The sequence below is a fragment of the Pseudoliparis swirei genome, chromosome 21 (assembly GCF_029220125.1).
Source record: "Pseudoliparis swirei isolate HS2019 ecotype Mariana Trench chromosome 21, NWPU_hadal_v1, whole genome shotgun sequence".
Taxonomy (NCBI): domain Eukaryota; kingdom Metazoa; phylum Chordata; class Actinopteri; order Perciformes; family Liparidae; genus Pseudoliparis; species Pseudoliparis swirei.
This window is the reverse complement of record NC_079408.1, coordinates 12,118,021-12,133,836: the sequence shown is the minus strand read 5'-3', so window position 1 is coordinate 12,133,836 and position 15,816 is coordinate 12,118,021. Positions and strand designations below refer to the sequence as shown.

Here is a 15,816-nt window from a genome sequence, read left to right as displayed (position 1 = left end):
GCACATTATACTTAACTTTTTACAACCATGAATGCACTTCACTACTTTCCTATGATAAACTCTTTAAATGCAGATTATATATTTATTGGAGGATTATTAGCCAGGGCATAGCAACAGCTTTACTTTGTTAGATTACATTATCGATGGATCATAACATAGGTTTACTACTGAGCCGAGGCCGGATGGAAGGGTCCTTTTGGTGTTGGTCGAGCAACCAACGTTGCTAAGGTTGGGCCTTCTTATAAAAACAAAGAGTATTTCGCAAAGTTAAGGATATTCAGGTGAAAAGCCGATACCGCATCATGCACAGAGAGCAGAGCGACCCTACAAACAGAGAATAAGCATCACATATTACCTTATGGTATTTAAATCACAATACACAAATGCAAAATCAACTCTTAGGTTATACTCATTTTTATGTGGGCTCTCTCTTTCACTCACTGCAGCTATTCTGGGACATAAACAGAGGCCTGAAGCATTATTATTGTGCAGTAGCAGTGAGCATGTGATCAAGTTTCCTGAATAGGATGTCGTGCCACTTCTAGTTGGCCAATCAAACAGCTTGTGAGTGAAAAGAGTCGAAGGGATGAAGATTTTTCTCATTCAGCACGAGAATTTGAACACGATGACGTCTCCAAAGTGCGTCTTCTACCTGACATGTTTGTTCTTGGGGGAAATGGGTGAGTTGTGTTGTTTGTGACTGCAGTTTGAATCTTTTAAAGTGTGTGGCCACTCCTCGTGACATTACTTCTGAAGTGTTGATGCATGTTACCATGAAGTGTGTGTGCTTCGTCTCTCCTATCGCTTCAGTTCAGACGACCGAGCACAATTTCGCCTCGTCTGTACATCAAGAAAATAGTTTTCTATCAGTTCAAACTGGGGAAAACTTGACGTTGAAATGTTTCTACAGCGGAGTAGAAGCAAAACTTTACTGGTATAAAGAGACTCTGGGACAGAAACCGAGGCACATCTCTAGCTCCTACAAGTACGACGCAAAAGGAACTTTTTCTGATGAATTCAAGAATCCACGCTTCACATTGGATGTTGGAATGAGTACAAATCACTTGGGGATAACAGCTCTGCAAATTTCAGACTCAGCTACTTACTACTGTGCAAGTGGCTTTTCATCTAATTTAGTTTTCATAGAGGGCATTACTGTCAGTGTCCGGGGTTCAGGTGTGAGCGTCCCAGTGTTGGTCCATCAGTCAGCGTCTGAGACCATCCAGCCAGGAGGCTCTGTGACTCTGAGCTGTACAGTTCACACTGGGACCTGTGATGGGGAACACAGTGTCTACTGGTTCAAGGACTCTGAAGAGTCTCATCCAGGACTCATTTACACCCACGGAGGCCGGAATGATCAGTGTGAGAGGAAAGCCAGCACACAGAAGACACACACCTGTGTCTACAACCTGCCGATGAAGAGCCTGAATCGGTCTGACGCTGGGACCTACTACTGTGCTGTTGCCTCGTGTGGACACATGCTGTTTGGAGACGGGACCAAGCTGGACTTTGAGGGTGAGTGACTTTTTATTGCCGGGGTTGTTGCGTCTCATTGCTGTTACATGTTTCTGGTGTCTGGTTCTCTGCAGAGGAAGTCCACTCTCTTGTCTTGGTGTATTTCTTGAGTGGAGCGTTGACGTTCACCAGCATCCTGAGTGTCGTACTGGTTTTCTCACTGTGTATGGTGAACAAGAGAAACCGCGGCGGATGTACAGGTACTGTAACAACTATTCTTCGACTCGACTCACTTTACAGTTTTATAGTGCGGGGCACTTTTCTGTCTTTTTCAGAGTCTCATGCAAGATGTCCAGCTCCCTTCACAACCAATCTAGAGGTATTTATTCTGCAGATTAACTCCTGTATCACCATTCAAACAATCTGGCCCAGCAATGTTTCCGATCGCAGTTTTTATGTCTCTCAAGTACAATTTTATGGTTTATACTTTGTCTACAGGGTGAACACAATGAAGACAACATCCATTACGCGGTTGTAAGGGAGAAGAAGGTCAACAGACCTAGAAGACAAAGGAACAGCACTGAGCCTGAGTGCTTATACTCGGATATAAAGCAGAAGAAGTGAACATGCTTCTCAGTGTTTCCATCAAGCCCATGCGGTCACACTGAAGTCATCTTATCATTATGTCTTTCTTGCTACTTTACAAAGAGATGTGTTGATTATAACTGTTACTTTGGGGCTTTGGTTTGCCGTTGTCTTGGACTGCATTAACTGTGACGAAAAAGTTTAAAATGTTCCGTTCTCCAAAAGATTCATGTTTGAGAAAATCAGATCCAGTCGCTGAAGAAATGTACAACATATGCTTCATGTTCATACTTAAGTAAGAGAGAACTGTACGAATGCTCACTGTTTCATGCACAGGACTCTCACCCAGGAGACTGTTGTTCATGTCCTGTGTGAAAACAAGTTGGTGTGTTACGTTAGGGTGACCAGATTTGAGTTTGTGAACAGATACAGTCAGAGCTCGCGCAAGAAGGTGGAACGTAAGGGAGATACCATTTCCAAAATGTGTAAGGGGTAAATACTAGTTTGTGAAAGACCCAGAGAAACACAAATATCCGACGAAGCAAAATCCTGGACGTTTTTGGAATCCCTGCCGGACGCATTTTTTAGGTCTCAAAAACAGGACATGTCCGGGGAAAACAGGACGTCTGGTCACCCTAGTTACGTGACTACTGTACTTTGCTGAAACCTGTTACGTAACAAGCGTAGTTATTTTTACTTATTGCAATCCAAACCCCAATCTTTTCTCCTACATAACCAAGTAGTTTAATTGCGTGAGTAAACCTAAAGCTTATTTTTGAAAGACATTGGATGCATGTAGCGAGCCCCTTCGTCTCTGACACGTCCACAACTGATGCTGGAGGGGTGACTGAGTGTTTGAAGAGTTGGGAGTGAGAACTTGTTGTCAAGGCATTTGCCACTAAAATAGTCCAAAAACTGGACTGACCGTCCTCCAATCCTTAAGTCCATCTATTAGCGTCAGCATTTTAATGCCCTTTTGTTAATCAGCTTGCTGCTATGAATGGTCAAGTTACAACTGTTTCAGTTATTTCACATGAGAGTTTTCTGGATATTTGTAGTTTAAAAAATAATTCTCAACTAATGTTACATTTTATGAAGAAATACTTCCAGTTACTTCACGTGTGGTGTAATAACTTGCATGGATGTTGTACAGTGTTAATAAATGCAGATGATGAATAAGCAAAACCTTCTGTGAGCCTCACTATGTACCATTTTTATAATACACAAAACCTTCTGGCATGTCATGAGGAGATGTCATCGCCTGTATGATTTGAGCTCAGCATTTTATTGTCACCATCTTGTTTCATTAGGCGATCGAAATGTTTCAATTTAATGTCTTCTAACTGAAAACAGACTTTGAAAGGCTAAATCATAGACAACGTATTGGTAGCCACCTATCAATCACAAGGTAGCCTTGCCCTAAATGCTTTATGGTTTATTTTGCTTTAAATTAGACCATCATTTACTAAATGAACATTATGGTGTGTTGAAGACTTGAAACTAGAGATTGAGACCATGAACTCATGTTTACAATGTGTGCTCAAGTAATAATCAACGTGATTTAACGTGACGTTACTTGAATCCGGAAAGTAACATATGGGACTTTTATTTTGAAAGGAATTTTCAGTGAGCTGACCGTATATGTGACGTTTGTCGCGGGTTCATGACGTTTGACCCGGCCATTTTGTAATCTTGGCCGTAAGCCAACGAAAGTGTAGAATGCTTAAACTCACCAATGGAACTAACTTTCACAATTAAGAGGTGTCGTTATCGATACTAATAAATATTGTAGCTTCAATTGTTTGTTAAACTTCTTGCCATTAAATATTGTTAAACTGAATCCATTGCATCCTGATCCTGATGTCAATCGAGCTCCAGACGTCCAGTTCCTGGAGCATGAACGCTTGTGATTTCCCAATGTGCATAAATACAAAGGATTTCCTGAAGATAAAAGCTCTTCCACTGGGAAAAAAACCACTGAGGACTTTCCCAGGTTATACCAACAGTTTAAAAACTACACTCACAGGTCTGCGTTGCTGGTGGTATTATCTACTCTCAACGTTTCCACAACTCAAACTAATCCGGACAAAACCAACCGCAGAACGTTTCTCGCAGGTTGTTTGTTGTGCACGCTCCCACAAAGCCGCGTGCATAAAGTAAAAAGGATATCTCAAGCCATCTTGTCCTTTGTCTCTGTGGTTAAAGGCAGGATGTCTCTTCATCGCTGCTTCTCAATGTTTCTCCCTGTCGACAAAGGTGGGCTTGTTGTGTGACGAGATAAGCGCCGCCGCATCATGTTACCGTTTTCTTTTCCCCCGAACATGAAAGAACTAGATGAAAAATAGCTTTGAATCTGAGCTGTACATCCTATGCCGATCTAGTTTAAGCAGGCCTTCGACGGGACGGGTGTTTAAATCTTTGAGTTAGGAGCAGAGATGCCACGATGTGAGTGCAAGTAAGTAGCCTGTGAGAAGAGCATGGCGTCTCCTGTGGCTCTGGAGGAGTTTTGTCAAGTTTGGGTTTTGAAGACAGCTTTATGGAGGGGATAGAGGTAGTTTGGAGAATATGAGAAGACAGAAGAGTTGCAGGAAATTAGACTTACTCTGACATGGGAAGGTGTAACAAGAAGAAGGAAGTCCACACATCCGAGCATACAGGTCACAGAGATGGACAGATGCAACAGATGTCATGTGACCAGAAGGAATCATTACAGAGTAACAACACATTCAATGAGTATGACAGAGTGAATGAAAAGTTGGTAGTAGGCATGGACCACGATCCAGACCTCCATGATCCATCAGGCAGATGGAGGTAGAGAGGAGGAGTGGGCGGGGCATCAGCAGGGCCATGGCATCAGACCCAGCCAGGTCCAATGGACCTTATGAGATGTGAAGTCGCAAGGACTCCGGAGAGGAAGCCCAGTTGATGGAGAGATGACAATTCATCCATAAGTAGAGAGAAGAAGAGAGAGGTGCTCAGTGTATCCTAAAACATCCCCCAGCAGCCTAGGTACACTTAACTTGAACCTGCTATAACCTACATGTCTGGGCTGCAGGCCAGTCCAATAATCCGATGATGCATCTCCATTCCATGACTAAATATTTTTTTAAATGGCACAACTAAGCTGCAGGGGGTCCCAGCTAGAGGTGTTCACAGGTCCAGTCTGATTCGAAGAACCAAGACTCGACCCAGGACCTGAGTCAGACCAGGCTCTTTGTTCACTGCCACAGGTCTCACGTGTCAACATGTCTATCGCACCTCAGTGGATCCAGATATTAGATATTTAACTTTTTACATCACATATTTTTAGAAAATCAGAAGCCATTTAAAATATGTGTTCTCTCAAATGACGATTACTTTTCGGGATTTGATTCGCACACAAAATCTTCTGTCACCCACTTTGGTAGAGTGTATTATTGGAGGTTAAATAGGACTTTTAGACTATATTCATCTTTAGAACATGTTTTGATAGCACACCATGCTGGTTTTAATTATGCTCGGTTCTATTTGGATCTGAGAGGACCTCGAACAGAGACAGACGAGTGTGATTTACATAGACGTAGGGAACAATAATGTGGTTTCTTACTAACTATTAGATATTATCAATGTGTCTCTGCTAACAGGCCACGTACCACACTCCTTCAAGGTGGCTGTTATTAAACCTCTCCTGAAGAAGCCCACTCTGGATCCAGAGGTATTGGCTAACTACAGACCGATCTCTAACCTCCCCTTCCTCTCCAAGATCCTTGAGAAAGTGGTCGCAAATCAGTTGTGCGACTTTCTACATCATAATAGTTTATTTACCTTATACATGCTTCCTTTGGGCAATATTATCAGGAAACACTCCATAAACTTTCATTGTTATGCAGATGACACTCAACTATATTTATCGATAAAACCAGAGGAGAGCAACCAACTCTGTAAAATGCAAGCATGTCTTAAAGACATAAAAACATGGATGACCTGCAACTTCTTGATGTTAAACTCAGACAAAACCGAAGTAATTTTAATCGGCCCTGAGCACCTCAGAGATCAATTATCTGGTGATGTGGATTCTGTAGACGGCATTGCCCTGGCATCCAACACCACTGTAAAGAATCTTGGCGTTATCTTTGATCGGGACTTGTCCTTTAACTCCCACGTAAAGCAAATCTCAAGGACTGCATTCTTTCATCTACGTAATATTTCAAAAATCAGGCACATCTTGTCTCAAAATGATGCAGAAAAATTGGTTCACGCGTTCGTTACTTGAGACTGGATTACTGCAACTCCTTATTATCAGGCTGCTCTAATAAATCTCTTAGGTCCCTCCAGTTGATCCAGAATGCTGCAGCTCGTGTTCTCACTAAAACTAAGAAAAGAGATCACATCACTCCTGCACTAGCTGCTCTGCACTGGCTCCCAGTAAAATCAAGAATCACTTTTAAAATTCTTCTCTTAACCTACAAAGCCTTGATTGGTGATGCTCCATCATATCTTAAGGAGCTTGTCGTACCATATTGCCCCACTAGAGAGCTACGCTCACTAAATGCGGGACTACTTGTAGTTCCTAGAGTCTTAAAAAGTAGAATGGGAGCCAGAGCCTTTAGTTATCAAGCTCCTCTTTTATGGAACCAGCTTCCAATTTCAGTCCGGGAGGCAGACACAGTCACCTCGTTTAAGAGTAGACTTAAGACCTTCCTCTTTGACAGAGCTTATAGTTAGGGCTGAATCAGGTTTGCCCTGGTCAGAATCAGAATCAGAATCAGAATCAGAAACAGGTTTATTGCCAAAGAATGAATGTTTTCACAAACAAACGAGGAATTTTTTTTGGTGGAAGGTGCAACATTTGGACATGACAAACAACAATCAACGCAAGGAGGGAGGAGGAGTGGGAGGAAGAGGGAGGAGGAGGAAGAGGAAGGAGCGGGAAGAAGGAGGAGAGAGGAAGGTGGAAGAAGAGGTGGTAGTCCTGGGGGTGACAGTCAGTCAGTCCCGGGGTCCATTGATGAGCCCGACCGCCGTCGGGAAAAAGCTATTGGTGTGGCGGGAGGTCGTGGTCATGATGGATCGCAGCCTCCTCCCGAGGGAGGGACTCGAACAGGAGTGTCCAGGGTGGGAGGGTCGGCGACAATCTTTCTGGCCCGCTTCAGTGACCTGGAAGTGAACAGGACCTGGAGGAAGGCAGATTGCAGCCGATAACCCTCTCGGCCGGCGGATGATGCTCTGCAGCCTGCGCTTGTCTTTGGCTGTGGCTGCAGGGTGCCAGACGGTGATGGAGGAGCAGATGATGGACTCAACGATGGCCATGTAGAACTGTACCATCATCTTCCCTGGCAGGTTGAATTTCCTCAGCTGCCTCAGGAAGAACATCCTCTGCTGGGCCTTCTTGGAGATGGAGCCGATGTTCAGCTCCCACTTGAGGTCCTGGGAGATGATGGAGCCCAGGAAGCGGTAGGACTCCACAGCGTCGGGAGTCACACAGGATGAGAGGGCGGGTGGGGCTGCATTCCTCCTGAAATCCACAACCATCTCCACTGTCTTCAGAGCGTTGAGCTCCAGGTTGTTCTGGCTGCACCAGGTCACCAGGTGGTCAGTCTCCCACCTGTAGGCGGTCTCGTCCCGCCAGAGATGAGTCCAATGAGGTGGTGTCATCCGCGAACTTTAGGAGCTTGACGGACTGGTGACTGGAGGTGCAGCTGTTGGTGTACAGGGAGAACAGCAGAGGGGAGAGAACACAGCCTTGGTGAACCCGTGCTGGTGGTCCGGGAGCCTGAGACGTGTTTCCCCAGCCTCACGTGCTGCTTCCTGTCGGTCAGGAAGTCTGTGATCCACCTGCAGGTGGAGTCGGGCACGTGCAGCTGGGAGAGCTTGTCCTGCAGCAGGGACGGGATGATGGAATTGAAGGCAGAGCTGAAGTCCACAAACAGGATCCTGGCGTAGGTTCCTCGGGAGTCCAGATGCTGGAGGATGTAGTGAAGGGCCATGTTGACTGCATCGTCTGCAGACCTGTTGGCTCTGTAGGCGAACTGCAGGGGTCCAGGAGTGGGTCGGTGATGGTCTTGAGGTGTGACAGGACCAGCGTTCAAAGGACTTCATGACCACAGAGGTCAGGGCGACGGGCCTGTAGTCATTGAGTCCTGTGATCTTGGGTTTTTGGGGACGGGATGATGGTGGAGGCCTTGAAGCAGGCTGGAACGTGGCATGTCTCCAGGAGGTGTTGAAGATGTCGGTGAACACCGGAGACAGCTGGTCAGCACAGTGCTTCAGGGTGGAGGGGAGACGGAGTCCGGGCCCGCTGCTTTGCGGGGTTCTGCTTTTAAACAGCCTGTTGACGGCTCTCTCCAGGATGACGAGGCGTCGCTGAGTTGATGGAGGGTGCTCCAGCGGTGAGGGCCCCTGATGCGCTGTGGGAGGCTGGGCTGATCGTCTGTGGCTTGTTGGTGGGGCTGTGGGGATTGTCTCAGGACTGCTCCATTGTCTTTCAAAGCGGCAGTAGAACTCATTTAGCTCGTCTGCCAGAAGCACATTGTTCATGGAGTGGGGTGATTTGGGCTTGTAGTTGGTGATCTGCCTGAGCCCTCTCCAGACAGAAGCAGAGTCGTTTGCTGAGAGCTGCTGTTGCAGTTTCTCAGAGTACAGTCGTTTAGCATCTCTCACCGCCTTGCTAAACCTGTATTTGGACTCTGTGTACAGGTCCTTGTCCCCACTCCTGAATGCCTGGTCCTTCTGGTCCAGCCCCTTGATATGCTGCTATAGGCTTATAGCTGCCGGGGGACGTTTTAGGATGCACTGAGCACCTATCTCCTCTTTTTTCTCTCCTTAAGGATGAATTTTCATCTCTCAATCACACGTTACTAACTCTGCTTTCTCCCCGGAAGTCCTTTTGACTTTACGTCTCATGGGGTCATCGGACCCTATGAGACGGCATAGATCCTATCTGCCTGATGGATCGTCTGGGTCGTGGAATTCCTGCTCATGACTACGCCACTGTCCTGTTGAGACTCCGCCCACTCCTCCTCCCCACCGCCATCTGCCTGATGGATCGTGGAGGTCTCCATCGTGGAATATGCCTACTATGAACTATTCATACACTCTGTCATATTCATTGAATGTATTTTAACTCTAAATCTGTCCTTCTGTACACATTACATCTATTGCATCTGTCCATCCTAGGAGAGGGATCCTCCTCTGTTGCTCTCCTCCAGGTTTCTTCCCTTTTTTTCCCCCTGAAGGGTTATTTGGGAGTTTTTCCTGGTCCGATGTGAGGTTTTGGGGCAGGGATGTCTATGTGTACAGATTGTAAAGCACTCCGAGACAAATTTGTAATTTGTGAAATTGGGCTATACAAATAAACTGAATTGAATTGAATTGAATTAACCTCTTTCTGTTGCATAACACCTTACAGGGGGCTGTAAGAACAACAGGAAGGCAGAACGTGTTAAGTTACAGACACTGACGACTAACACTACAGCCCAGACAGTAGTGCCATTGTCTGTTTGGTTAGTTCTGCTCTCATGTTACCGGACCCCCTAAGACACAATCACCGGCAACATTACGGTCTTTAAAAGGGTTGAAGATATTGGCAAGAAACCAGATGACAGGTCCTTTGAACTCTCACCAAGTTCAAATATATGAATGAAAATGCATTCTTTCCCAAAGCCTCCTGTTTCCAGACATGCCCACGTTATGCTTATCCCATCCAGTATCGGCCTTTTGCATGATGAATTTTATTTTCCACAAATTATGTATTTTAATAAGTCTGCATATTGGGGAATATCCCACAAGAATAAACTGTTGTAATATATAAAAGAATATCTGTGGATAGCAGATGTCCGCCAGGTGTGTCTCCGACGACCAGTCATGACACCCGTGCTGGCTGCTGTGCGCTTAGTTACGTTAGCCGTTAGCTCTGTTAGCTAAACACACGGTAGGATTCCCACCGGCTGCTAACGGCTAACCAGCTCTTCGGCTATCGGCACAATAAGAGAAGAAACGTCATAAGACAAGTAGGGAGGAGTCAGCGGTCAATGACGATATCAAAACGTGAATACAATATATAGTCAATAATAGGCTATATATTTACGTGAGAGATTAGTCGTGGACAGACAGATACAGAGATGCACACATGACCGAAATGCATAATCTCCACCTACAAACGGTAGCTTTGTCAAAGTTGCTGTTATTGAGAAAATTGTAACGCATTCAAACAAAGACCAAAAACAACAAAAAAGTATGTGATAGATGCTGATTTATTTATAGCCAAACTCTGCATTTAAGACTTCACCGGCTCTTACGAACGTAAACCAGGAGACAAATGGTTCCAAAGAACAAGAGGATCGCAGTTCTAGTGATGGAGAGCCAGACTAAGGTTCTCACGTGTGCCCTTTGGTCTTCACCGTCAACTTTGAGCGCGCTTCCATTACCGAACAGCACCTCCCCGCAGGAGGCCACGGCGCAGTAGTAGATTCCGGTATCCGAGGAGCTCAGGTTCACCTTCTGCAAATGGTAGACGCAGCTCTGTGAAGGGCGCCCTGGTGGCGTGGAGTGGTGTTGACACTGATCCGTGCCTGTCTGAAGGACGCCTTGGCGAGATCCGTGTCGGAACCAGTAAACACTGGGTTCTCCATCGCAGGCCCCCATCACAGAGTGTATGGTACAGTTGAAGGTCACAGTGCCTCCTGGCTGGATCGTCTCAGATACTGGCCACTGGAATATTGTGTTGAGGCTGGCTCCTAAAGCACAGAAGATTTTTTTTTTTTTTTTTGATGGGTTTAACATATAATTAGCCCCTTTTTATCCAGTTATTGCTCTGTAAATACAAATAAACAGCATAATTCAGTTCGACAAGTGTTGATGGGGAAGTTTCAAAAGACAAACAAGTATCAAGCGTTATATAATCTATGATGCATATTTACTATTTTTTAAATGCTATAATCAAACAAACAATGACAATTTTGCAAATACACGAGGTGACCCGAAGAACATGAAATAAGATGATTTGCTTCTTCTGCATTTTATCTCAAGTAATAGCCAATTTGTGTCTTCAAATATAGGTGGAGGGTGGTCTATAAAAATGGACAAGCAAAAGATAATTAGAAGGGTGGCGTTTTTTTATCATTATTTTGTTATTATTATTTTGTTATTATTTGGGTGTATATGTATGTGTGTGCATGTATATATGTATTTATATATATATATATGTATAATTTTGTTTTTTTATGTTTATGTCTGACATTTTTTTCTTTGTTTCATGTTAATATATCCAAACGAAAAAAATATATATATTATTTAAAAAAAGAAGTAATAGCCGATGAAAAAGAACAGCACAGTACCTTTGACGCTGAGAAAGACGCCCTCTCCAATTGTCGCCACGTTGTAGTACGTGCTTCCACAGAAGTATGTGGCTGAATCTGATACGTGGACGTCAGAGATGTTCAAATGATTCATCCCTTCTTTTCTTTGCACTGAGAAACGAGGGTTCTTCTCCAACCAGTGGAAGCCTTTGGATGGTTCATAAGACTTGTAAAAGCTTGACAGGAGCTCAAGTCCACCTCCTAAGGTTTGCCGGTACCAGGAGTAGTGCATTGAGACTTCGCTACTGTAGAAACAATGTAAAGTCACATTGTCCCCAACGCTGGCGGACACAACGCCAATGTCCTGTTTCACTGCTGCCGACTGGATCCCGGCCGCCAGCTGAACTAGATCCAAAAGAGAGTACGGTTTTACAAGCATAAGCTCACGATACGTTTTTGTCCTTATCTAGAAACAGAAAATACACAGAAATTATGTTATATATGAAGAGACTTACATATTCCACAGACGATCGTGAACAAGTGCATCTCAGAGGTCTCAAGAACGAAAAGGAAGAAAGAGCAGAAACCAGCTCAGAAATGGGGTTACTTTTGATTGGTTGCTCAGAGGGTCAAACCGTGTGACACTTGGTAACATCCGTCTTGGCCTCAGTGAAAATAAATTTACATAATAGGATTGCAAAACATATCAAAAGCTTCTCTTCAACACAGGTTTGACAGTTTCCGGAAAGTGAGATGAGAAATTACATCTCTTTTCCGAAGCCACATCCGACGATATTGTCAATAATTGAATCCAAAATATTTATGCAATCTTGTAAAATTCAAAACTTGATCCCAACATCTTCAGGTTGTTATATTGCGCATTGATCCAGCCACCAAATAGGGATCACTTGAGGATTTTCCTGTTTTCCTATAAGAAAAAGGGTGTTTTTTATTTTTATTTTTCCTTCCTATTCCTATCTGTATAGTTATTACTTCGTGAGTTGCGCGAAGCATCTAATAATGGCACAAAAGGGTTTACATAGGAGTTACTGACAACTCTTATACAGTCGCTAACAGATGCCTCAGTGAATCAGGAGCAGACGGCGATACCACGTATTTGACGAGTTGAGAGAGAACAGTTTGACTGGTGGCCCACAGGGCTACATGCTGGGCCCAGTGCTATTCACACCATTAATACCTGAATGACACAGGAGTGGTGGACTGACTCGGTGTGGACAGGACAGAAGAGATGGCAGTGGGCAGCAGGGTGGGCCACGTTGATTTGCTTGATTATAACAGCCAGAACAATGACAGGGTGCCCAGCATCCCAGCTATGAGGTTCCCTATTTCTTTAGGCTCCTCTACAAGAATATATATATATGAAATATATATATGTTCAGACAGATGATTTTGCTGTATATAAATCAGTATGGAAGCCTAGTTTTTCATGTTGATCTACTTCTACTCATGGTCTCTTAGCATGCTCTTCCTTCTTTGTCTAAAAAAACGTACTCATACGAAGAATGAGGTGCGAATCATCACCTCACAGGAAGAGACAGCAGCGTGTGGTCTGAGCACAACTCAGTCAAAAGTCAAAACTTTGTTGCAAAGTATAAAGAGGAGAAAACTGCAAACTGACCTGCTGGTTTTTAAATAAAAGCCTCTGTATTTGTACAGAATTCAAATTAGTCAAAAACAAATAAAGATAATCTTCTTCTTATCACTTAACAATATAAAAATAGGTGCCATCCCATCACTAGTGTCATGTTGGACAGTATAGTGATAGTGGCGAAGGTTGTGTAGTCTGCATTAAGACTTACGGATAACTGCTGCTCATTTTTATTTCATTTATTTATTTATTTGAATAGGGACCGTACACATCAATGAACCCAGGGGTGAATGTGTCAGTCTTAGCTGAGGCTTCAACCGTAGTCCCTGTGGCCAGATATTACAAGCCATGTCATTACTTTCATCTAAAACTAGGCTTCCAAACTGATTATACACAACTGCATACAGGTCTGCTACACTAGCTGTGCAGGGTAATCACCACATGGGAATTAAGGTCACTTTGTCTCAGATCTCATTAAATATAAAATGTAAAAAGATTCAATATTAAAGTAATCGTATTATTTTCTTTTGATTGCGGTAAACTGTATTGTTCTCTATTTGACTGGATATCCAGATGTTTTAAGATGTTAAGACTCTATTGTAATCTGAAGAAGTGAATGTGTATGTGAAAAAATACAAAGGGGTAGCTTTTTTGCCCTGGGTGTGTTGGTGTGGTTGCATACACAAGTCGTGTGTGCCCCCCCCCTCCCCTCCACCCGCCTGTCATTTTCCACTGTGGTGAACGCTTTGTGTGTCAGTGAAAGCCCCCCAGGAACACTGGCCTTCAGCTCGCTGCAAAAAAACCACAAGCAAACAAAAGCTTACTGTTGAAATACTTTCTCTGAAAATATTAACCGATTTTCAGAATAAGGTGGAATCTCATTCTCTTCTTTGTTGACGACACTGACCAACTTGGTCACACTCATTTCCCTCGTTCGCCCGTACGACGTCATCAACATCCTGCATGCAGAAGAGGTACTCGAGTCCCTGGTGATCCAGCAGCTGTGAAGGGTGAACTGGACCCCACTCAAAACACAGCGGACACCAATAGTAGTAGTAGAAGTAGTCGTAGTAGAAGTGCTTGTAGTTGTAGTAGTAGTAGAAGTAGTAGTAGTAGTAGTAGTAGTAGTAGTTATAGTAGAAGTAGTAGTAGTAGTTGAAGTAGTAGTAGTAGTAGTAGTAGTAGTAGTAGTAGTAGAAGTAGTGGTAGCAGTAGTAGTAGTAGAAGTAGTGGTGGTAGCAGTAGTAGTAGTAGTAGTAGTGGTAGTAGCAGTAGTAGCAGTAGTAGTAGTAGCAGTAGTAGTGGTAGTAGTAGTAGTAGCAGTGTAGTAGTAGAAGTAGTAGTAGTAGTAGTAGTAGTAGTAGTAGAAGTTATAGTAGTAGTAGTAGTAGTTGAAGTAGTAGTAGTAGAAGTTATAGTAGTAGTAGTAGTAGTAGCAGTAGTAGTAGTAGCAGTAGCAGTAGTAGTAGTAGTAGCAGTAGTAGTAGTAGTAGTAGTAGTAGAAGTTGTAGTAGTCATAGTAGAAGTCATAGTAGTAGTAGTTGTAGTAGAAGTTGTAGTACTAGTAGTTGTAGGAATGTCACAATTCCGTCCGGGAATGTCCAGCATCCGCTCCAGAACGTCAGAGTTCCGTCTGGGTTCCAGAAGGTCCGGGTTCCAATTCAGAATTTCAAAGTTACTTTCCTGAATGTCAGTTATGTTTCGGAATCTCCGGGTTCCAGAAGGTCCTGGTTAGTGTTTGTTTACATATGGAGTCCATCTTTTAAGTGAAGAGCGCTGCTGTCGGAGGGCTGGCTCTTCCAGAATAGTAATGCTATTATCCAGTAGCTATGCAAGAACTCTGGTCCAGGAGCAGATGGACCACCTGAGACCCTGCAGGGGCCGGCTGTCGTCATCCTGACCCCTTTATGGCGTTGACCTTGGACAGGTGTTTTCAGATGAATGGAAGGATCTTAAAAAAGGCTTGGGAAAATATCTTTTGCTTTCAACTTCAAAAGATACTTGGTTTAAGGATCATTGGGCTAAATTGAAATACCTGCATACAGTTCATATTATAAACAGTTATCATGACAATATAATTGATTAATCTCGGATCAATGGTGCCTTCATCAAATATTAATTATGAATATGATGCAGGTAGACATAAATGGTTCAATTAACTCAGTTAGAGAAGTCAATACAAGTTCATAGAACCACATACATATAAATATATATATATATATATATATATATATATATATATACATAAATGCATACACATATATATATATATACAGAAACACACACATATATATATTAGGGCTATGAAACGATTACAATTTTTAATCAGGTTAATCACAGGTTTCTGTGGATTAATCATGATTAATCCCAAATATACATTCAGGGTTTTTCTTGGGTCAAAATGGGTCTTCGGTGCTCCCAAAAAAATTGTTTGCGCGCTATGCGCGCACCGTATGTTCATTGAGTGAGTGATCAGCAGCTGGCCGCTCAAAATTGCGTATTGATCAGACAAGAAGACACGCTTATCAACTCCAGTGTTTCCCCTACTATTATAACAGGGGGAAATCTCCACCCGTCACCCTGTCATTTTCGTCTACCCCCCCCCCACCCCCCGAAGCTCTGCGGCGCGAGCCGAGAGAAGAGTTGTTGACGGGGGGTGGGGGGGGGGGGGGTGCAAGTGACTTTTTTGCGTCTCGATGTGCGCGCACACGCCGGCATCCGAGCTCTGCGGCGCGTGAGACGGAGATCGGAGTCGTGTTAACGCGACACTAGAGACAGAATGACACGCTGCTGGTTCGAGACGACCAACAACAGACGGATTGGAAGCTCATTCTGCGCATGCGTTAAATGCGTAAAATTTTTTTTACCTGTAATTTAATTAACTGAGTTAAC

The 15,816-nt window shown here is 43.8% G+C and overlaps 2 protein-coding genes across 3 annotated transcripts; one reads left to right on the top strand and one right to left on the bottom strand.

The window, feature by feature from the left end:
- Positions 1–625: 625 nt before the first annotated feature.
- LOC130211728 (uncharacterized) lies at positions 626–3,214 on the top strand. 2 transcript variants are annotated; one of them, XM_056442697.1, is made up of 5 exons: positions 626–680; positions 811–1,515; positions 1,590–1,715; positions 1,791–1,834; positions 1,954–3,214. In XM_056442697.1, exons 1-5 carry the CDS (start codon positions 626–628, stop codon positions 2,077–2,079), a joined length of 1,056 nt encoding a protein of 351 aa, XP_056298672.1. In that variant the 3' UTR covers positions 2,080–3,214. The 2 variants fall into 2 exon arrangements, with proteins under 2 accessions (XP_056298672.1, XP_056298671.1); XM_056442696.1 differs by lacking the exon at positions 626–680 and having other exon boundaries at positions 745–1,515; positions 1,590–1,834.
- Positions 3,215–10,302: 7,088 nt separating this feature from the next.
- Positions 10,303–11,861, bottom strand: LOC130211775 (immunoglobulin kappa light chain-like). The gene is made up of 3 exons (XM_056442773.1): positions 11,831–11,861; positions 11,355–11,720; positions 10,303–10,754 (listed from the first exon to the last, which is right to left on the bottom strand). Exons 1-3 carry the CDS (start codon positions 11,859–11,861, stop codon positions 10,303–10,305), a joined length of 849 nt encoding a protein of 282 aa, XP_056298748.1.
- Between the last annotated feature and the right edge of the window lie 3,955 nt (positions 11,862–15,816).